A 24,394-nucleotide genomic window follows, 5' to 3' on the forward strand; every position below is an offset into this window, starting at 1 on the left:
AACTCGTTATGCAAATATAAGCTTTTATCATTATTAAATATAATTGACATCAATATTCAAATCTTACTTAGCCACTTAAGTAGAGCCACCACAGAATTCTCTGTAGTTCCTATTTAGGAACAGAAGACTTGATGAGATAGAATACATAATGGGGCATTGAAGAAGAGAAGAAAATACCATATGCTCATTTTCATTGAATTATAATTGTGATGTCAAGACCAAAGTTTAGCACATTGAAATGCTATTTCAAAGATCAAAGTTTTTAAGGAATTTGACATTTATGCATGTTATATTTCTTTTGAGAAAGTAGGGAACAATCTTGTTAATCTTGTTAATAAAAGCAAAGTTGTATGTTCCAAGAAAGAAACCAGAAACCACGGTTTAGCCATTTTTAATAGTTACATGCCAATACCAACTTTTTATTTCTTTTCAAAATTATGTTAATTAAATGAAACAAAAATAGTTTATTCTAGTTTTCTAGGAAATATTACTTGGAAACAGTTGTTGATCTTCTAACAGTCTGGATGAGCTGTTTAACTTCAGATAAAGAATGAGGCCCTCGATTTTTCAGATACTTGTCATTGTATGAGCTATAACACCATATGTCAGCCAAAGGATATTTTCCCATCATTTCATAAACCTTACCATTTTTCTAAGGAACTGGCTAAATTTTAAATAGAAATATTTATCTTTCCCTCCTTTTTGGGTTTGTTTATTATTTTAAGTTGCCCCATATAGAGAAAATGAATCATCAATACAAAATGGAAGATGGACATCTGGAATTGATGCTGGGTAAAACTATTCTCTGCCTGGCTTTTCTTTTCTCAGGATTTCAATTTAATTTTTTTTGTTTTCTGAATGTGACAGACTTCAAAAAACATGAACATATCTATGTACAAAGGAGAACAGTGAAAAAAGATTATATATGAAACTGCATATCTCTTATAAACAGCTTGATTTTTAAAGTATAAAATAAATTCAACATCTCTGTTCCAAAGCTATGTTTTCTGTCTCTCTGTGAACTTTCTTTTATTCCATTCTGTGCACTTTAAAAGAAATATTTCATTGATATTCTCTTCTTTCTTTTCTATTTTTTTGGTGATACTTTCACTTTTTACCTCTTTCTTGATTCTCTGCCCCATCTCCTTCCCTCTGTCTCTCTCCTCCCAAAAACTGCCTTTGTAACAAATAAATTTGGTGAAGCAAAACATATTGGTCTGAAAATGTATGTTTCATTCTAAACCTTTAATCTATGACATTTCTGTCAAAAGGTGGGAAGCACACTTCATCATCAGTCCTCTGGAGTGGTGCTATAGCATTAATCAACATTGCTTTCCTTTGAGCTCTTAAGTCTTTCAAACTTGTTGCTTGTTTAGAACCACATACTTGACAAGTTTAACCACACTGACTTTTCAATTAAAGGCCTCAGACCAGCATCCCCCAGCCAATTAAATAGCTTGCATTTATATATTGCTCTGAGGTTTACAAAGTGCTTTACATATATCATCTTGATGAATCATCATAGGTCAATCTTATTAATATCCTCATTTTACAGATGAGGAAACTGAGGCTGAGAGAATTTAAGTGACTTGACCACGGTCATAGAACTAGTAATAATTTGAGACAGGATGTAAATTTGAGTCTAATTCTTTATCTGTAACTACATCTCCCACCTGCCCACTCTAACTGGTTTTCTTGCAATGTGTTGTCATAACCTTTTGTTCCCCTGATGCTTTGTATTTCCAAGTAAAATGGCTTTGGCCATACTTTCATATCCTCATAGGTTTGCTGTAGGCTGTTTCTGTTGAGTCAGTGTGACCAGTGGAGGTTTCCTCCTTTCCTTCAATGGACCCTCCACAAGAAATTTTCCCAGGGGTACTTAAAGCTGTGTTTTCCTGAGTGTCACCACTTTTTCCACAACCAAACCAGTCATGAAGGTTTTCGATTTTTATTGTCAACTGCTTACAAGTAAGTTGTTTATGGACTTCTGTAATACTAAACAAATGTGTTGCCAAGACTTTGGTCCTTGCAGACCTTTGTCCACACGTCTGACCTTGTCTAATTTTACAGTTTTACCGCATCTCCTACTACAAGTCTCTTAGACCTGAGTCACAAATTCAGAAGACCTTCCCCTCTATGCTATGTGGTTGTGGTTGAGACAAATGAAAAACCCAAGAAATAGAGTTTCTGGGTAATTAATAATCAATTTATTAATTAGACTGGCTGAAAATAAATTGATTGTCAGTGGTTTCTCTTAGTAACCAAAGATACCTAATGGAGATACTGAATGCCTTAAATATTTTTTGAAGTGGAACATCCCAACAGGAGAAATCAACCTGGATTGATGAACAGTTAATGAAAGGGTAGACTTTTGTTTTTTGGCTAGGCAATGGGGTCATATCTGAACTCAGGTCCTCCTGATTCCAGGGATGGTGCTGTATCCACTGCACCACCTAGCTAGCCTGAAAGGGTAGACTTTTAAATGAGAAGCTGGGTTGAAAGCTTTCAGCTCCTCCTGCTGAGAAAAATGGTTTGATCATGAGACTCAGTCACCTCCAGCGTTTATTATTCTTATGGAATATATACACAGCTAAATACAGATATACCTATATGGATACGTACATGTATATATGAGCTTGTAAACATATATACAAAAATATTCAATTTGATAAACATGTATTATGCACCTACTATATATCAGGCACTGTACTGGGACCAAAGTGACCAAAGATTGTCCCTGCCTTCAAGGAGCATACAATCGTGTGTGTGTGTGTGTGTGTGTGTGTGTGTGTGTGTAATATATGCATAAATATTTAAACATACATACGCACACATACATACACACACACACATACACACACACACACCTTGAGGGGAATTTGGGGAAAGAATAGGCCATTGACTGGAAACTTCTGTTCAAGTTCTTTGTTCTAAGATGCCTAGAAGGACCTGGATCTTTCCTTTCTCTACCATACCTGAGTCCTCCCTTTCTCTCCCTCTTTCTATCTCATCTCTCTCCATTTTTTTAGACCTTGGCTTATTGAATTCCAGATAGGGCTGAAGACCGTCATTTTGCTTAGATAGTCCCAGTTCCCTTCCTTCAGTTCATTCCCTCACAAAATGCTTATATCTTTTTTAAAATTCATTGGTAGTCCATCTTCTGACTCAGAGATCATGATGGTCCAAATTGCTTTCAGGACTGAGAAGGAATGCTTGTTCCTCTGAACCACAAACCCCAGAATAACAATCAGTTCTGCATGAGCCTCTGGAAACAGCAAGGTTGTCACTGTCCTCAGGAAGTTCCTTCTTCTATTGTACCAAAAAAATGAGGCAAAAAATCTAGTGAGGAGGAATGATAATCATTCACACAGCCAACATTCTGCGTGTGCGATTTGATTAAGAGTTGGACAAACAAAAGGAAGGAGGCAGATTGGAGGCTAGAGAAGCAGGTTAGAGATGAGAAGTAGCCTGGGGGTTGGTATTTGAGAGGAACTAGGCTCTACTGTTGCCACAGCAACCTTTATCTCAGACAGAGTATGAGACTGGTGCTATACCTTCTCTAACAGAGAACAGCAGATAGTAGACAAACTGAGACCTGGGAAGGATCTTAGCTTAAAAAGGTTAAAGTGTCCCACTGCATCCAGGCCATGGCCAGTTGTCCTGACCTATGTCTTGACCTATGGTCTCTAATGACTCTGGTGACTTTGCACACACAGCTCTGCCGCACTTAAATCCAATTCACTTGCAAGTCACGATATCACCCTCCTGATGTCATCAGTCCTCTTCAAGAATGAAGGACAAATAACAACAAGCTGATGGTAAAGTCCCTTTCTCCCTCTTTTTGTCAGAGATGGCAGATGTTAAATTCATGTTAAATAATGTGCACATTATTACTAAAGTCTACACGCACATTCCATTTTAATTAAAACCACTACCAGATTCAACGAAGACTTATCATCAGTCATAACTGTTTTTGATCTATATGTTTCACTGTTGGGTAGGGAAAGCAGGGGGAAAGATGCTGCGATGGCTAGGTATGCAGATGAAATGAAAGGGACAGAAGTTTAGATCCCTTGGGCATAATCCAGTTAAAACAGTGGCCTTAGGGAAAAGAGCCTTGGAAAACAAAATAATGATTCAGGCAAGTTCACTGCCTATCTTGGCCATCTATACACTACTCAGTGTTTCCTCCACCTTACTTATATATTCAGAGAACTTCAAAAATGGAAAAGGATCTTAGAGATTATAGATGAAGGAAGAAACCTAGATAGATTCCTTACAATATGACAATCATTAAGTCCCTACTATACTCAGAACACTCTACTGGGAGCTGGGTGATATTCAAAGCTTAGATAAGACATGAGTCCTGGCTTTAATGAATTTATGATCATTATGATATGATTATTAATTCCTTCTTATTTATTCCTTCACACCATTTCAGAGTGTCACAATAGGTCTCCTGAAGTTCCACAACTGAAGTTCGCTGAACTTGCAGGAGAAGATGTTCAGTTAAAAAGCAATGAAACTTCTGGAATTCAGAAATCCTGTAACCCTACATTGTGACTGATGAGCATATAAACCCCCAAAAGACCAGAATATTTTCACAAATTTACAAGTGACCTAGAACAAAGCCTCCACTATATATCTAAAAACGACCTTGGCATAGCTTTAGAAACCCTAGTAGGGTTTTATAGACAGTTAAAACCTGTTGGGTTTTTCCTTTGCTTCTAATGTCCTCAGCCTGAATCAAAATATAAGACTCCTACTTCCTTCAAAGGGAAATCAGTAAAGTCGTTATAAAATTGGCAGTCATTGAAATGTCCAATACCTCTCAATGATGGTGGCAGTCTCAGTGGATGAAACCCCCAAGTCTGGCATATTTAAAAAATGCAGGGCCCAGCAAGGATAGAGGAGTCATCCTTGTGACTATGATTCAAATTCAAGGCCTCAGTTTGTACAGGCAAGAGCTCAATTAGAGCTGATAGTTACACTTCATTCATCCTAATATGCAGTGGGGTGTTTCAGGGTAGCTTCCTTTTGTTTTAATTCAATTTCTAAATACATAAATGACATTAATTTAAAATTTTAAAATGAGTCCACTTAAAAATATTTCCCTTTTGATGGATATGCTATGGCAATAGTACTATATTTATTATTCTGCACATGAATTCTATGAAAAAAAATGCATTATTTTATCCATTCAATAGAGGAAGCAAAAGGATATTAGGGTAGGAAGTGCCTTACTCAGGGTCATAAAACAAATCTATTGTAGAACCAGAATTGTAATAAGTCCCTGTATTTGTTTATAGCCTACCTTACTAGTGGGCTTACTTCTCATATTTTAAAAATAAATTTGAAGGTACTTTTTTCAGATTAAATGACCTCTTTTTTTGCTTTATAGTTATATTTATGGTTCATTACGGCCGTTTTTTAAAGTGCTTAAACTGAAATTTGAGTAATTTTACTTAAGACCTTGGCATCTATGTAACCTTGGAAAATAACATTCCTGTTTCTAGGCATGATATGTAAATTGAGTAGCTTAAGTAAATTACCTTCCAACTCTAAATGATGTGATCTTGTATTCTAAGGTAAATTTGCTTTTTTCCTTCTTTAATCTTAAATGGTAATATAATATGGTATATTATATATATAGCATATGGTATATTAACATATGGCATAATACAAAATGATAATATAATATGTTTCATTTTAATTTTTACTTTTTTTTCTCCACACAGTTTTAGGGCTAATTCTTAACCAACATTACTAGTGTCAACTATGGAGGACCCGAAATGGTTCAGACTAGCAATCAAGAAAGCAGGCAGTATAAAGGAGTTGAGTCTCTGGATGCTTTTTTCTGATTAAGTAATTTAGTCAGATCAAAACACAAGAAATGCCATATTAACTCCAATGTACAGCCCACCCATCCATTCATCTACAATATTCTATCTTCAGGAATGGCATTAGACAAAATAATATATTAGATGTGAAGCACCTCTGGAGAACATTATAGCATTTTTCATCTTTGTACCTCAGCACCTACAGCATAGTTGATGCTTGATAAATGTTCATTGAATTTTTCTGCATAGTAGGTGACATGATTTCCTGCATTATGTCACCTTAAAAGGTTAGGGATCTATGGCAATGATGCATTGTTACTATTAATTCTTTGAAGTGGAACACTAAGAATACAACATACATGGATTTAGTTCCCATCTTAACCATTTCTTTGATATGAGAAAATCTTTAATTTCTTTCTTTGTGAAATGGAGATGATAATTCTTGCCAGCTACCTCGGGGGTATTCTGAGGACTAATTAGGTAGCTTTTGTAAGCTTTGAGATCCCCAGATGAAAGGCTTTATTTAAGTTTGCATGCCATCATATGATTAAATGGGCTTGGCATTCATACTGTCAATTTCCCAATCCAGAGCAACTCTAGATGGCAATATTAAATTATGGTTAATGGCATCCTTCAACTACCTATAAGCTTGATGTGTGCATATAAAACAATTTTATTGATATCTTTTGTTTATGCAATATCTTTGTTCCAAATATGTTACTCTTTGCTACCCACACCCAGAAAGCTACCCCATTACAACCAAGAATTAAAAGATGTGGGGAAATAACAGTTTAACAAAACCAACACATCAGTCAAAACTAACTTTATAAACTGTGTTCTACCTCCATATTCCCCCACTTCTGCAAAGGAGAGAGAGAAGCATGTTCTGACTTTTCTTATTCAGGGATCAAGAATAGTTATTATAAACAGATATTGTTTAATTTTGATTTTTGTTATTCCTTCCATTTACATTGCTGTAGTCATAGTGTATAATGTTTTCTTTGTTCTACTTGCTTTGCTCTGTATCATTTCATATTAGTATTTTTGAAGTCTCGCTGTATGCTTGTTATTAATCATTTCTTAAGGTATAATAATATTCCATTAAATTCATGAACTATAATTGGCTTAGTCATTCACCAGTCAATAAGTAGTTACTTTGTTTCCATTTTTTATAATGCTATAAAATTTTGACGTATATAGGGCCTTTATTTTTGTCATTGACCACCTATATTCCTAGCAGTGGAATTTCTGGGTCCAAGGGTGAAAAACATTTTCGTATTTGAGTAATTTAAAATTTCTTTCCAGAATGGTTGGATTGAATCACAATGCAACCAATAATTTATTTGTGGCCTGTCTTCCTAAAACTTCTATAACTTTCACTATTTCCATCTTTTGTCACTTTTTTTTTGGAGGTTTGAGGTGAAACCTCAGAAGAGTTGTTTTGATTTGTACTTTCCTTACTATTATAATTTGTAGCAATCTTACATATAGTTGTTAGTATTTTTCAATTCTTTTTTGAGAAGTGTTTGTTAATTTACTTTGACCACTAATTCTTACTTGACCACTTACTGACCATTGTGGAAAGGTTTTTTGGTATTATATATTTGTGTTCATTTCCAATATGTATATGGATAGTAGATACATATCAGAGACAAAGGATGAAATTTTTTTCAATCTCCCCACTTCCTACTCCCCACTTCTTAATCTAGATGGCTTCACTCGATTAACAGAAAAGCATTTCAATTTCATGTAACTGAAATAATCTTTTATCCATTCCTTGTTTATTTAACAATTCCTTGTTCACTGAACAATTATTCTCCTAAATGAATTATTAACCAAGCAAGAGTTAGAAGTAACCAAAAACCATAATCCAATATATATGGGGTCAAAGAATATGAATAGTTCTCAAAAATTGCAAAATATCAACAGCCATATGAAAGAATGTGCCAAATTACTGGTAATAAGAAAAATCCAAATCAACAGCCCTGAGGTTTCACTTCACATTGACAAAGATGAGAGTTGTGGAAAGACACATTAATGTATTTTTGGCAGAGCTGCAAACTAATCCAACCATTCTGGAAAGCAATTTGGAATATGAAAAGAGAGTGTTGCTAAAATATCTGTACCCCTTGACTCAGTGGTTTTGCAGCTATCAATCAACAAATTGTTACTGAATTTCTATATCAGGTACTCTATTAGGCACTAGGGATACAAATTCAATGAATGAAATAATTCCTTCCTTCAAGAAATTTATATCCTATTATAGGAGACAAGAAAACAATATGTGTCTGTGTATGTATATAAATATTTTCTTTATGTTTTATTCTGTATATTCACATATACTCACAAAATAAATACATAGTAAAAATGAAAAAGTACAAAGTAGTTTAAGAGGAAGAACACTAACAGTTGGGAAGTTCAGGAAAAGTTTCATGTAGTAGGTAAGGTCTTGGCGCTATGTTTTGAAGAAGGGTATTTTGTGGGGTGGAGGTGAGGAAGAAGCACATTTGAGGCATAGCCAGAGCCATTTCAAAGGCACTGGCACAGGAGATAGAATATGGCATGGGAGAAACCAAAAGAAAGCCAGTTTAAATGAATGGCTCAAGTTTCCATGTACTTCAGAAAAGGTACCAGAAAGTCTATGCTTCGGATAACTCAGAAATTAGGAGCCGAGAGATTGCGCTAAATGAGAGGTACCTTCTCAGTGTGCCTCAGTCCCCTCCACTTGGGGGTTAGACCCTTAGGGTGGCACTGAGTGTGAATCCAATCAAGCCTCCAAGGAACTATCACCACAGTACGTCTTGAGATTCAGACAGTCAACATCAAAAAGAGCACTGCTTTCAAGGTGCATCAGTTTCATCTGAGATTCACATCCTCATAGTGCCAAAGGAAGACTTTCATCCAGAAAATCAAGACGGCCTAAGCCTTAGGGCAGGAGCTTCAGGGTCAAGAAGGCTAAGTCCCTCCAAGGAAAGGTCTCCAAAAATCTGGTGGTCCGGTGCAGCAGCAGGCGGGTGGCTAGAAAGAATAAATCAGTGTGTAAAAACCTCATTCAGGTTGTATTCCAATTTTCTCAGGTACAGCCCTCATAGTAAGTCTGACATTGATTTGGGGCTGGGATGAATGTTTGTGTTATTTATTGTTCTTGCTACCAGTGTCTCTTTTCTCCCCTCAAAATTTCTTACTGCCCCCACATTCACCATATACCAGAAAGAGGTCAATGTCCAAAAAAAAAAAGGAAACATATCCACCAAAATATTTACAATAGCTATTTCTATGGTATCAAAGAACTGGAAAAAAAAAAGATGCCTTTCAACTGGGGATTGGTTAAACCAACATTACATGAATATAATGGAATAGTATTGTACCTTGAGAATTTATGAATAAGATGAAAACAAAGAGCAGTAGAAAGCATTATAAGAACTGATACAAATCAAACAAAACCAAGAAAATATCATACATAATGATTACAACATTGTGCATAGAAAGAATTACAAGCTCTCCAAAATGAAACTGAATGCTGTGAAATTTTTATGATCATTTTTGGATCCAAAGAAGACATTTGAGAAGACACGTTTCCCCTTTTCAAGGGTAGGGAGGCCACCAGTGTAAAATGTTAAATATAATGTTAGGTTTGGGGTTTTTTTTGACACATTGGTTAGTTTGGGTAGATTTTTTGCAACTATTTTAAGTAATTAAAAGTAGTTTTTAAAGTTATTTTTAATAACAAGATTTTTTTGACAATGTAGGGGAAGAGGATACAGTAGAAAATGTGAGTGACATAAATAGAATTCTCTTTTCAAGCCATAACTGTGAAAGATACCTAATCAAGTTATCTTCTAGTTTTTATGGTGTGATTCTTAATATCCAGGTCACATACACATTTTTAGATTATGGAATATAATGTATATTGTTTGTCTAAATCATTTCTATCAAGCCTCTTTCCATTCATTCTACCAATTCTTGTCAATTAGGGGGTTCTTATTCAAATACTTTTATCTTTCTCTCTACCTCAGCTTATTGAATACTTTTTGTCAGTCAACTCAGTCAGTAAACATTTGTTAAACTCCTACTTTGTGTCAGGCACTGGGCATAAAAGAAAGGCAAAAGATAGTCAGTCTCAGCTTTCATGAGAAAGCTTACATAAAGTCTCATACTTTAATGAGGGAGACAATCTACAAACAACTCTGTACAAACAAACCACATACCGGATAAATGGGAAATAATCACCAAAAGGAAGGGACTAGAATTAAAGATTGGGAAAAGCTTCCTGAGGAAAACTGTATTTTAGCTGGGACTTGAAAGAAGCCAGGAGGCAGAGATGAAGAGGGTGGGGATTCTATGGTTGGGGGACAGTCAGGGAAAATGCACAGTAAAGAGATAGTCTTATTCAAGAAACAGAAAGCTGGGAGCAGCTAGGTGGCACAGTGGATAGAGCACCAGCCCTAAAGTCAGGAGAACCTGAGTTCAAATCCAGCCTCAGACCAAACACTTGACACTTACTAGCTGTGTGACCCTGGGCAAGTCACTTAATCCCAATTGCCTAAAAAAAAAGTAAAAATAAAAATAAAAAAAACAGAAAGCTGGTGTGACTGGATCAAAAAAATATATTGGAGGGGCAGAGGTGTTATAAAGCATAAGAAAATTGGAAAAGTAGGGATGATGGGGTTGGTTGAACACTAAACAGAGGATTCTGTATTTGATCCTGAAAGCAACAGGAAACCATGAGTGTTTATTGAGTAGGAAGGTGGCATGGTAAGACCTGTGTTTCATGAAAATCACTTTGACAGCTGAGCAGAGGATGAACTGGAGTGGGAAGAGACTTATGGTAGGTAGAGCTGCCAATGGGCTATTGCAATAGTCCAGACATGAGATGAGGGACTGCACTAGAGTGGTATTTGTATTTGCAACAGTAAAATTGACAGGCCTTGGCAACAGACTGGATGTGGGAAGTAAGAGAAAATAAAGAGTTGAAGATGACACCTAGGTTGTGAGCCAGGGGGCTGGGAAGATAGTGGTACCCTCAAAAATAATAGTGAAGTTTGGAAACAGAGGAGGTTTTGAATTGAAAGATTATGAGTTCAGTTTTAGACATGTTGAGTATCAGATGTCTAATAAGCAGTTGAAGATATGATACTGGAGGTCAGTAAAGATTAAGTCTGGATAAATAGATTTAAGAATCATCATCATAGAGATGATGATAATTGAATCCATGAGAACTGAGGAGATCAGTAAGTCAAATAGCATAGAGGTAGAAGAAAAGAGGACCCAGGGCAGAACCCTGTGGGACAACCATGATTAGTGGGTGTGACTTAGAGAAAGATCCAGCCAAGGAGAATGAGGTGCATCAGATAGGTAGGAAGGGAACCAGGAGAGAGAATTGTTCCAAAAACCTAGAGATAAAAGAGAATCAAGGAGATCAACAGTATCAAAGGCTGCAATTATCTCAAAAAGTATGAGGATTATCAATTCAGTTTTGGATATGTTAAGTTTAAAATGTCTACCATACATCCATTTCAATATGTCTAATAGACAATTTGGTTGTTGAGTTCAATTATTTCTAATCTATCTCAATCTAGACCATTCCATGGGTCTACTTTTCTGTTTTTAAACCAACTCCAAGAAGATTGGATGATTACTGTTTTATCATATACTTTGACATGTACAAGAGGGAAGGTATTGTTCCCCTTTCATTCTAACATTTTTCATTATTTCTCCTGAAATTCTAGTCCTTTTTTGCTTCAAAATGAATTATTTTGTCTAGCTTTATAAAGTATCTTATTGCTAGTTTAAATAATATACCATTAAATCTATAAGAATTATAATTTTTATTATATTGATGTGGTACAGCAATTAGCAATGAATATCTTTTTAGTTATTTAAGCCATTCTTTACTTCTTTAAAAAAATGTTAATCATATCTATTCTAATCTTGAGTTATGACTTGGTAGATTGATTCACATATTTTATGTATTTTGTACTTATTTTCAATGTTAATTCCCATTCTATATTTCCTTGTGGGTTTTGTTATTGGTAGATAAATTTTGCTATTGATTTTTTCAGGTTTATTTTGTTACTTATCACTTTACTGAAGCTATTAAATTTCTGAATTAGTCTTTTTGATGATTCACTAGATTTTGATTTTGTTTTTTTAGTAATGTAAACCATCATTGGAATGATGCCATTGGAAAATAGGGGTAAATTTTTTTCTCTTTGTCTTTACCTATATTTATTCCTTTAATTTCTTTCTTTTGTGTTATACCTGTTGCTAACATTCCTAGGACCATGTCAAATGACAACAAAGGTAGCTTTTCTTTTTAGATACATAATTTTATCATATTAACATATTATTCTGTATCTATGCTTTATGAAATTTTTAGCATGCATGTGAATTCTACTTTGTCAAAGGTCTTTTCTGTTTCTATTAATATAATTGTGTGGCTTTAGATCCTTTTTATATGATTAACTTTTTCCTAATTCTATCTGTGATTAAGCTGTCTTTACATGTCTGGTATAAATTTAACTTTAACATAGTGGATAATTTTTTAAAAATATTGCTATTGTCTTTTTTGCCAGGGTTTTAAAATTATTATTGCTATTGCTAGCACTTATATAGTGTTTAAGATTTGGTATCTCATTTGATCTTTACAACAACTCTGTGAGATAGGTGATATTATTACCCCCATTTTACAGATTAGAAAATTTAGAATGAAAAAGATTAAGTGACTTGCCCAGAGTGATACAGCTAATAACATTTGAGGCAGAATTCAAGCTCAGAAAAGTCTTCATGATGGCAAGTACTCATACTCTATTCATTGCACCACTTTTTAAAATTGAGATTCATCAATGACATGGACTAATTTGGATATGAAGATTATATTTATTTGATAATGGGTGCTTAGTAAGTGTTTCTTGTTTTGTGAGGATAGTTTGTATAATATAGGTACTAATTATTCTTTTTTATTTTTTTAATTTTTATTTATTTTATTTTAATTAATTAAATAAAGCAAGCATTTCCATAACATAGTAGAATAAAAAAAAGATGATTGTACATGAAACTGCAAATCTATTATGTACAACTTGCTATTCCTTTTAAATATATAATAAATTTGTCAAGTAAACCTCTTTTTTTTCTTCTTTTTCTTCCCTCCTTCCCGCCCCATCCTAGAGATGGCAACCTTTAGACACAAATATGTATACATATGATTTCACTTGTAAATCCACCTGGATCAAAAGTGATAGTTCTTTTATTATTAGTTCATTTATTTTCTGTAATTGTATTGTTTAAAATCAGTATTTCATGCTCTATTAATCTGGTTATTTTATATTTTTGTAGGTATTCTTACATTTAAAAATATTTTTTATTTTGTTGACACAATTTTATAAAGTAGATTGTGATAATTCATTTTATTTTTTCTCTGTCTGATGTTATTTCACTGTATTCTTTTTTTGTATGACTTAAATTTCTTCCTCTTCTTTTAATTAGCTTAACTATTTTAATCAATTTAACCATAAGTTTTTTTTAGTCTTTTCAAAGAACCAGTTTTAAATTTTGCTGACTAATTCTAGTTTAGTTTTTATTTCTCTGATAATTAAAAAGTTTGTTCTTCATTCGAATTTATTTGTTTATTTTTAAAATTTCAGTTCATTAATTCTCCCTTTTTCTATATTTTTAATGACTGTTCTCAAAAATATGATTTTATCTGTAAAGACTGCTTTAGCTGCATCCCAGAAATTTTAGAAGGTAGTCTCATCACTATCATTCTCTCTCAAATAGTTATTGTTTCTCTATTTTGTTCTTTGACCCACTCATTATTCAGCTTTCATTTAGATATGTGTTTTTTCATATGTTTCTAATATTAATTATTACATTATTTCATTGTGCTCTACAAAGTATTTTTGATTTTTTACATTTATAAGTTGCCATGCCATACTGAAAAACATAGTATATTGTTTAATAGTCTTCCAAGTTTAAATTCTCCAACAGTTTATTTAGCTCAATGTTTTCCTTTTTGTTTATCTTTCTGTTATATTTGTCCAGCTCTGAGAAAAGACAATTTAAAATTCCTAAAATTATTTTTATACCTTTTTTCCATTCAGTTACCTCTTTTTTTTATAAATTTATTGTCAGTTAATACATATGTTTAGTGTTCATATTGATTCATTGTTTATGGTTCCTAGAACTATGGTATAATTTCCCTGTTTGTCTCATCTTATAATGGGGATTTTAATTTTGTTGTGTCTGATAGCATGATTGTAACTTCTGCTCTTTTGTATTATTCTTAGGCATAGTAAATTTTGTTCCAGCCTCTCATTTTCATTCTACATGTGTGTATTTGTTTTTACACATATTTTCTGTATACAAAAAAAAATTGTTGGGCCTTCTTTTCTGAGTCATTCTGTTACACTTTTCAATGTGTTGTTTCAACCATTCACATCTAAAGTTATTACTATTACTTGCATTGTCCATTTATTTATTTTGTATTTTGTCCTCGCAATTAATTTTGCTTATACTACTTGGATACTCATCTTTAACACTGTCTTCTCCCCTTGCTTCCATTTACCCTATCTGAAACTCTTTGAATTTACCTAAATTGTTCTGTTTATTTGGTTTATATATTTCTTCCCCTTTCCTCATTAAGCTAAGTAACTAGCCTAAAATGTTCTCTACTCTTCCAACCTCTTTCTTATTTTTAATTACTTCTTTTACTACACTCTTTTAAAGGTGTGTTCCATTGCTTTGTGCCCATTATTTCTCTTCCCCTCCAGTCTAATTCTGAATTTCTTTTCTGATTCATAAGCTATAGCCTTATGTGTTCCTTTTTTGTTCTCTTAGTGTCCCTAAGTGGGGTTAAAACTTTTGAAATATTAAATTCAAAGTCCCTTTTAAATTTCTGTTAGTTTCTTTGTAGATTTTGCCTCAATCTCTTTTTTTCCTGCTGTGCTTTACTCTAAGAATCATTAGTCCATGTGGGGAGCAATTTCAGATGAGAGAAGTACTACCTAAGCCTTTATCTTGCCTTCTCTCATGAAGAGTTTTCAACCCCAAAGTTATATAATTCTTCCAGATTGGTATATGTTTTTAGCAACCTTTAAATGACCAGTAAATTCCCATTTTTCTAAACTTGAGTATACATATATACAACTTGTGGTTCTTTAGTGGTATGTTTTTTTAAATTCTATCTGTGGTTTTTCCCCTTTTTATAGGGTTCTGGTTTTACTGGCACTGCTGAAATTTGAGCTGCAACACTTACTGAAGCTAGAGCTACTATTGATTTGCCTTGAAAAAAGTGCACATCTTGGGGAATGTTACATAAGCTCCCTGCAGTTTATATCATCTTTAAAAAAAGTACTTGAATCAAAGCAATGGCAAATGCCCCTCCTCCACTCAATAATTCCTTCCACGAAAATGGGACTGTGTCACTTCATTACAACTATGTAGGAAAACTGAAAGAGAGATTAAAGGACAATGAAGGCAATGAGCTGACAGATGCTATTTTCCTAGTCATCTGCAGTTTCATTGTCCTGGAGAACTTGATGGTTTTGATTGCCATTTGGAAAAACAACAAATTTCACAACCGCATGTACTTTTTCATCGGTAACCTTGCTCTTTGTGACTTGTTGGCTGGCATAGCTTACAAAGTGAACATTCTGATGTCTGGAAAGAAAACCCTGAGCCTGTCGTTAACAGTCTGGTTTCTGCGGGAAGGCAGTATGTTTATTGCACTCAGTGCTTCCACTTGCAGTTTATTAGCCATAGCTATTGAAAGACACCTGACTATGATTAAAATGAGGCCTTATGACGCCAATAAGAAGTATCGGGTATTTCTCCTCATTGGGATGTGCTGGCTTATTTCCTTTTCCCTGGGTGCCTTACCCATCCTGGGGTGGAACTGCCTTGGCAACCTCCCTGACTGCTCTACAATTCTGCCCCTCTATTCCAAGAAGTATATTGTATTTTGCATCAGTATCTTCATAACCATTCTTGTGACAATTGTGATTCTTTATGCACGCATTTACATCTTGGTGAAGTCCAGTAGCCGTAAGGTCACCAATCACAACAACTCAGAAAGGTCCATGGCACTGCTTAGGACAGTGGTGATTGTAGTCAGCATTTTTATTGCCTGTTGGTCTCCACTGTTTATCCTCTTTCTTATTGATGTTGCCTGCAAAGTTAAAGAGTGTGCTATTCTCTATAAGGCCCCATGGTTCATTGCCTTAGCTGTTCTCAACTCTGCCATGAATCCTATTATCTACACCCTGGCCAGCAAAGAAATGCGGCGAGCTTTCTTTCGCCTTGTTTGTAACTGCCTGGTGAGAAACAAAGTGACTCGCTCTTTGCCCAGCCAGCCAGCTCTGGATCAAAGTCGAAGTAAATCGTGCAGCAGTAACAACGGTAACAATATACCAAAGCCAAGGGAAGACTTCCCACAAATCAATGCCTCCTCAAGCATCATCGAAAAGACTGAATCTCTATACAATGGGATTTTTTGCCAGTGAAGCACCTGCTTTGAGAAAAGAACAAAGAGAAACCCTTTCCAATTTCTGCAGACTTCAATCAAAGAGGGAAACACTATCCAGCGCTTTGACTAAGTTTCTATTTATTGCATGAATCTCTTCAATTTTGTTTCTTTGAAAGTTATGACTCAGGAAGATTTGCTTTATCAAACCCAAAGCCTATAAGCTGTGGGTGTATGTATGTTAAGGAGTTGATTATACACTTTTGACAATCTAGCCAAATGCCGGCAATGTCAGTGTTAGCATCACTCTCAAGGTTCTTCCAACTTTAATAAGCACAGCAGACAACAGTGGAAACCATACTCTATATGCCACACTGCACTGTTCATTATTATCTGGGGACAACCTCAGTGTATCACATAACATACAGTGCATTTCTTGGTTTGCCTCCAGCTATTGTTCTGATAACATCATACTAAACTTACTCCAGAAAGTATAACTGTTCATATTTGTACATTAATATGTTAAATAGCAATTACACTACAAAAGTTTACATTATGATACATATGATATTGTAGTACATAATGTTTGTTACAAAGCAGGCCATACAAGAATATTGCTGTTTTAAATAGTATGTATGACTATATAGGAAGAAATAATTGTGAACTTAGTTGGCAAGTATCAGCTTATAAACTGCCAGAGATTAGAATTCACCAAAGAGGGGCAGCTAAATGGCGCAGTGGATAGAGCACCGGCCCTGGATTCAGGAGGACCTGAGTTCAAATGCAACCTCAGACACATAACACTTACTAGCTGTGTGACCCTGGGCAAGTCACTTAACCCCAATGCCTAGCCAAAAAAAAAAAATTCACCAAAGAAAGCAGCTGTTTGCCTGGTCTCAGACCCCATATAGAGGCTAGGAATCACAGGGCATAGAGCTCTGGACCTAGCGTCAGGATCAACTGCTCAAATCTAGCCTCAGATTCTTACTAGCTGTGTGACCCTTGGAAAGCACAGCCTCTGTCTAACTCAGTTTCTTCATCTGTAAAATGGGGATAATAATAGCCCCTACCTCCCAAGGTTGTTGTGAGGATCAAATGAGATGATATTTGTAAAGTGCTTTGCAACCTTATATTGCTATGTAAATGTTAGTTTATCCCCATGATATAGTTTGGTCAAGCCTAAACCTAGTGGTGATGTGTTTATATCCTGGAATGGATCTCATTATATTGTCTTTGATAGGACCCCAGCCTGACCCACTTGTTGGAAGGTACATGAAGAACATAATATGGTTCTGGGATTATTTTAGGGCATAATGTCATCTCTAGGGCAGCCCAGGGATCCAGGCAAATCCAGAATTCACAAGGGCTGCCTAGGAACACATCCAAACCCCAATATAAGAGTTTTGAAATCAGGATAGAGACAGGTATAAACAAGTCTGTATACCTCCTATGCCCCTTTGCCAGACCACCTCAGAACAGAATGGAGCTAGTTGCTAAGAATATGAGGGCAGACAATTCCATATCTGAAAACCACCAAGACAATATGATATCTCAGCCACCCATTATTGCTGAGGCAGACACAATCTAATGTGAGGCTATGATCAAAATTTCATAACTTTCTAAAAGCAAAGTATAATAAGCCACAAATAGTGACTGTTATTTAAAGTAATCTAATGTCAGGTTAAAAAATGTGACTTGGCAGTTTCTACATGCATTAAAGGTGTGTATTTGACCAAGAGGTTATTGTTATTTTTGACATATTGAGCCATATAAGTCTGTTTGCCTTATAAAGGAATTCTTTTTTAAATGCTTCCATTATTTCTCAGTGATTTTCCATGTAAAAAGAAAAATAAAATACTGAATATATATTCAGTAGGTCATAATATTCTAAGGTTAGAGTTAATGTGAGTTTCACAGGTTTTTTGGGGGGAAAAAAAGAAGACATGGTTGGCATATGTAATTTGTGGTTCCAGTGTAGAAATACTCTTCATGTAAGAGCAGCAACTCACCTGTCTTAGAGACATGCCTGGGAGGGAGGATTGAGATTCTAAGTGAGAGGCTTGTAGTTATGCAGCCAAGTCAGGGTCTTATGTGTCATAAGTTAAACTCATCTTCCTTGACTCAAAGCCAGTGTTTCATATCCATTATGTCACATTTTCTACCCAGCAAACTTGACTTTTTTTTTAAAGTTGGTAACTATTGCTTATTCTATTAACTCTTCAAAATTAACTATGTGTAAAAAAATTTTCCATATATTCACAGTGTATAAGCTATTTATTAGCAAAATATTTCCTAAGTGTATTGATTTTTAAATTTTCACTTAGAAAATAAAGGCCTGTTCATAAAGGTGGCACCAGAGACATTTTCGCATACATTTTCTAAACCATAAAATATAGGATAGGTTTTTTTTTCAATCACAAAATGTTCCTACTAAATAAAGAATTTACTGAAATTAAACATGCCATGATGTATATTTTCAGTATTGAGTATCCAGCAGAAAAGAATCAAGAATACATATAATAGGAGTGAAAAGGTTCACTGATCTATTTTCAGTTGGCTAATGAGATGGTGTATGTCTCTATTTGAAATAATTCAAACCAGGGATCTATCTTGTGCAAACTGAGATTCTTCAGCAGATTTGTAAGTATTTGGGATCCCTCCTCCTGACATTTTAGGCAACCTACCATCACGATGCTCAGAAAAGAGCTTTCTAGTTTTACAAATGAGCAAACTATCTTTACTTATAGCTAGTTGTCTCAGTGCTCCCAACTTTCAATGTAATGTGCATTTGTTTTAGGCACTCAGAAATTCTGAAAACTGTAAATGTTCCTAATATCAGATTCTATGGCAAATGAGTGAAAAATCAGGGACTAGTCTTTGATACCTTTTTTCAGTAGTGCCCAATTGTTATTTTAAAAATAAACAAACTTGTGAAGATCCCTTGACTCTATGAAATAGGCCTATATTAATCAGCAACTCCACTTCTCAACCCTTGAAAACTGTCATTAGTCTTTACGCTGAAAAGGAACATAGGCTAATTGTTGAGAAAGCCTTTATTAGGTAGCTTGGATCCTTTTCTTGTTTCTTCAGCAGAGGGGGCAGCAATGAGTTAGCTCTGAGAGACAAACTCTGGAGATCTGAGTTCTCATCACATGAGCTGTGTGATAGGCACTATGCTAAGCACTAGGGATACAAATACCAGCAAAAACAATACACAAAAGGGAGCTGAAAAGCAGGGGGAATGGGGCTAGGGAAGGAGGAGGCAGAGTGGTAAAGTCTCAAGAATAAAAGATGACTGCTCTGAATTCCTCAAAAAGGAGGTGACAGCAGGAACTAACCAGTGGAACAGAGCGGCAGAGTCAGAGAGAGAAGGCTTTCTTTTTCCTAATTTTGACCTTACAGTTTGTAGGATTATAACTAACTTTGAGCAAATCACTTCAGTTCTCTGGGCCTCAGGTTTCTTATCTACACAACTTGGGAGATAAAGTTCATGATCTGTTATTCCTTTTAGCTCTGTCACAGAATCACAAATTCTGAAAATTAGAAGGGACATCAAAAGGCATCTAGTCCAACTAGTAACTTTAATGATAATTTTTAACAGTTCATGGGATAACTTATTTTGAGTTGGAAGGAGCCTTAGAGGTCATTGAGTTCAATCCCCTCATTTTATAGATGAGGAAACTAAGGCCTAGACAAATGACCTGCTAATGGTCACATAGGTAGTAAATGACAAAGCTGAGATTTAAACTCTGGTCCTCTGACCACATCTAGCTCTCTTTCCACTGCATTGTAGTACATACTATAATTATTTCTCCTAATACTCTGTTATTCATTTTTAGATATTTGTTTATTGAAAGAGATGCAATATAGCAATCAAACAATAGGTCATAACAGTCAGCGAACACAGCAGCTTTTCTTTCCGTATTGCACACAGTTTGTATCTTTTAATGTATGTAATAAATTCAAGATGTTAGTGTTGAAACTGTACTACTTTTCTGTCCCTCTCTGAAAATCCTTCTGTTCTCTTATACATTTTAAGTGTTTCAATAACAATCTCCTTTTCTTTTTTTCTAGCTTCACTATCACTAGCTACCCCTTCCTCCGAATCCCCATCTAATTTTTTAAACTGCTCTTAAAGCTAGTCAATCAAAATAAACTCACACATTAATTGAGTCAGTCTGAGAATGTATGTCTCTTTCTGTACTTTTAGTTCATCGTCTTCCTTTCCAGAGATAGGTAGTATAATTTATTATCAATCCTCTGGAATCATGTCCTAAATGCCTTTGTAAAGTATATCAAAGTTTAGCTACTTATTTTGGGCAAGAAAAATTAGAGAATGAGGTAGAGTATAATTATGGCTGCATGAGTATAGGTGAATTGGACTGAATCATTTAAATGTTGGATGTACCCTAGCTGATTTGTAAGATTGTGTCACATAAAGAAACTAGAAACATCAGTTTCTCTGTGGTTAGAGTTTCCATGCAAATGGCACCAATCAAATATTTTGTTCTTGTTCTGATTTGCATAGCATTATGTAAACCTAAGTGACTTCACTATGCAGTCACTGGCAGAAATGAAATAAGGAACTAGATCATACTCAAAGGTGGAGTTAGTTAACTAATGCATACTCCATCTGTTAGAGACAAAGATACATTGCTTCCTAACACAAGAAGAAAGTCAAAACTCACACTGTAAGAAAATAGACAAATGAATCCATCAGACCCAGGCTATTCTGCTTTCAGAGGAAATGCAAAAGTAGCCTTCTGAAAGAAAGGTTTCACTAGTTACTTTATTGCCAATGGTCATACAGTTAAATTCACTTAAATATTTAAACATTTGAGGAAACTTTTTTTTTAATTTCAATGTTTTTGAGCCATTATTGTTATGTACATTGAATAGACTTTCAAAGAAATTTAACAGGGCTTAACATTTTATAGAAAGCCTATCATTGAATTACCAATACCATACTTTAGGTCTCTATTGACAGTTGTAAAATTCAAACACCCAGAACTTGAAAACATGAAACATGGTTAAAAGTAAATACCTAAAGGGCTGTATATAATCAGAAATACCACTATTCTACTAAAGATATATTTCCCAATAGTCAATTATGATTAGAAATGAAGTATTATCTAAAAAATTGTCAATTTCAACAATTGTGTTATATAAATGATATGTTTAAAATAGTATACTATAAATTACACTCTACAATTATGACATAAAAGTTGTAATGTATAATGAGAGTTGTTAAGAATTAGACCAATGACATTATGATCAAGTATTAAGTGAAACTGCTGAAGTAGGAATTTGTTTCATCAATGAATCTTTTTTTTTTTTACTTTTCTGTAACCTCAGATCATCAAATAATGGTTAAATAACCACCAAGTCTATCATTCTTTGGGAATTTGGGAATCCACCAGTCAGCTTTGTACTTCCCAGTGCTCATGGATTTTCTAAAAAGCCAATTCTGCTTCAAGATCAAAGTAGAAAAATGAAAAGTGGCAAAAGCTAAAGAATTAAAGAATTCCACAATAATTATTTTATTCATAATATTTAGAGGAAAAACAGTAAACTATTTCCACCTAGCATTCATGTATCAATATAAACAATTTGCTATCTAAAATGCTTTAACAAATATCTTCATGTTAAATTTACCTCAAATTTTCCTTTCAAATGTATATTTAAAATGCTAAATGTTAATATCATATTTATTTCTAAAACCAAGAAGCATTAATTTACTAAGACATTTGCTGAACAAATTCAAGTTTACAAGAACATTCTACTCACAACAAATAGCTGTCAGGGATAGTCATTTCCATAAGGCAACAAATTATTTGTCCAGTAACCTTGTTATTTTTTACCAGTCTATGAAGAGCAAAAACATTAATTGTATTCCTAGATATTTCTGAGTCACTTAATTGCCCTACAGGAGCAAAGGACTCTAAAATTTCTAAGTACATATGTTCCATCTGGAGCATGTCAAGGAGGAAAAAAAATGCAAATAGAAATCTAATATTTCTAAACTTGAAAAACTTATGAATTTCAAATTACAGTGCCTTATACACAAGTAGCCATGTTGTTACCACAGAACCAAGGAATTGGGCTACCTGAAAAAAAAAAGTTAGGAATGCTACAAAGAAAGGAGTAAAGTAAGAAATCTGGCAGTGAGTGAAAGTATGTACTTTAAGATAAAAAAAATTTGACTAAGATGATTAGAGAGTGTTAGAAAAGTAAGAATTTAAGTACTTACCCCCAAAAGACATAAACATATGTACATACTTTCACATACTTTGATAGCCAAGGCTTCCATTTTATCCTGGGGGTCATAGAGTACAGACCCATCTTTTTTCACATTAAAATCTAATTATGTGCAACTATATGAACTGAGATGTGTACATGTTGGGGTGGGGTGGAGGTGATAAATTCCCCCTCCTTTGTACTTAATACCTTGTGGTTATGTTTGAGGTTTTCTGTGATTCCAGTCATTGCGATAAAATGGAAGTTACAAATGTTTGCTTAGTGCCACATGTCATTACATGTTAGTACAGAAACCCTGTAATTTGCTCTTCAATTCCAAATGCAATATTTGAATATTAAATTTCTACCACTTTAGTTTTGCCTTTCAACTGCTTTCTTCTGATGAAGTCAACCTCATTTAGAAAATAAAACACAAAATATCTTTTGTTTATTTTCATTTTCCTAGATCTGATTATCCATGGTATAATCTCTATAAGTATAGACCTCAAGTCACCCTTCCTTACTTGCCTTACACCTTTCAATTACATTTTCATTATGTGCAATATCATTCATTAGTCTGCACTACTAACTACATATGGAGATATATGTGTTATACCTAAAATACTTTTATTTATTTTGCTTCCAATGCACAAATACAGATCAGCCCTCAATTAAAACCAGCTTTTTAGTTAGGACTTTCTTTTTCTTAACCAAATTTCAATCCAACTGAGAAATATATAATGTAATACCATATACCACAACTCTATATTCTTTCTCCTTTTCCCTTTTCTTGTTCCATCTTCCATTCTCTTTATATCCTTGCTCTTTCCTGTCTTTACCTAGAACCATAACTATCATGGGATGAACAAGGCTTTGCACCAGGATGTTGGCATGTTTTATCCAGGGAGAAGGTAGAGATCCTTCTTCCATTTGCAAATAGCACCCTTATACCTTACTTTATGGTCTGCTACTTACCTTGCTATGGATCACAATAGTTCCTGAGACACCATTCACAGGGTCACAGCATCTTGATATCTTTTTCCATCATCCTGCTTTCACACCCACAACCCCAACAGTGGTACAGTGTGGATTTTACCAACCATCTTTCAATTTGACTTTACCAAGTGTCATACTGTACTCCATAAAAGCTGACACCCAGGCACCACCCTTCAGGTGAATTTGCCCTGGACGGTAGAACCAAGATGGTGGAGTAACAAGAAGAAAAAACATTCTTCCCACTCTCACAACTCTTCCAAATAGATGTAGAAAATGTACCAGACCAAATACTGATCAGGAAATCCAAGAAAAAAAACAATCACAGTGAGTTACTTTTTCAGCCCAGGTCTACATAGAGAGAAAGATGCTGTAGACACTGAAAACAGAGTCTAGCCAGAAGAATTCTATGAAGACTACTGCACCACAGAGAGAGGCTTGCACACAAGGTAAGAAGAAGGCCCATATCCAGCACTGAAATGCCTACACTTGGATAAGGTGCAGGAACAAGTGCTAATTGGTAACTCTATCACACCACTCAATCAGTTCCTGGTCACAGATCCACAATAAATAATAGGACAGAACCTGAATTTTGGGGTAGTATTCCAGGTACACATAGGTTGTGTGCCTGACAAGGAGCAAATTCAGAAACAAGAAATAACTGTGTGCTTCAAACTCCAGAGGTGGAGAGAGGTCTCAGAGCTTTTTTTTTTTTTTCATTCTGAAACAGCAGAACTTTCTAGCTGGCTAATAATAGCCTCCAGTGAAACTCCAAAGGAGGCAAGCCCATGGGTCAGTTGCTTAGTGCCAAACCCAGATCTGGAACTGGCAGAGCTTAGTCTAGTACAGCAGCAATCACATTCTC

At 34.8% G+C, this 24,394-nt stretch overlaps 1 protein-coding gene across 1 annotated transcript in view; it reads left to right on the plus strand.

The window, feature by feature from the left end:
* The window catches only part of S1PR3 (sphingosine-1-phosphate receptor 3), a 29,366-nt gene extending 12,278 nt beyond the window's left edge, over window positions 1–17,088 (plus strand). Inside the window, exon 2 of the mRNA XM_027874906.1 lies at window positions 15,047–17,088. Within this exon, the coding sequence (XP_027730707.1) occupies window positions 15,206–16,339 (1,134 nt within the window). The 5' untranslated portion in view covers window positions 15,047–15,205 and the 3' untranslated portion in view covers window positions 16,340–17,088. The remainder of the gene's footprint in view (window positions 1–15,046) is intronic.
* Window positions 17,089–24,394: the final 7,306 nt, after the last annotated feature.

The sequence above is a fragment of the Vombatus ursinus genome, unplaced genomic scaffold, assembly GCF_900497805.2.
Source record: "Vombatus ursinus unplaced genomic scaffold, bare-nosed wombat genome assembly UNPS02014807.1, whole genome shotgun sequence".
Taxonomy (NCBI): domain Eukaryota; kingdom Metazoa; phylum Chordata; class Mammalia; order Diprotodontia; family Vombatidae; genus Vombatus; species Vombatus ursinus.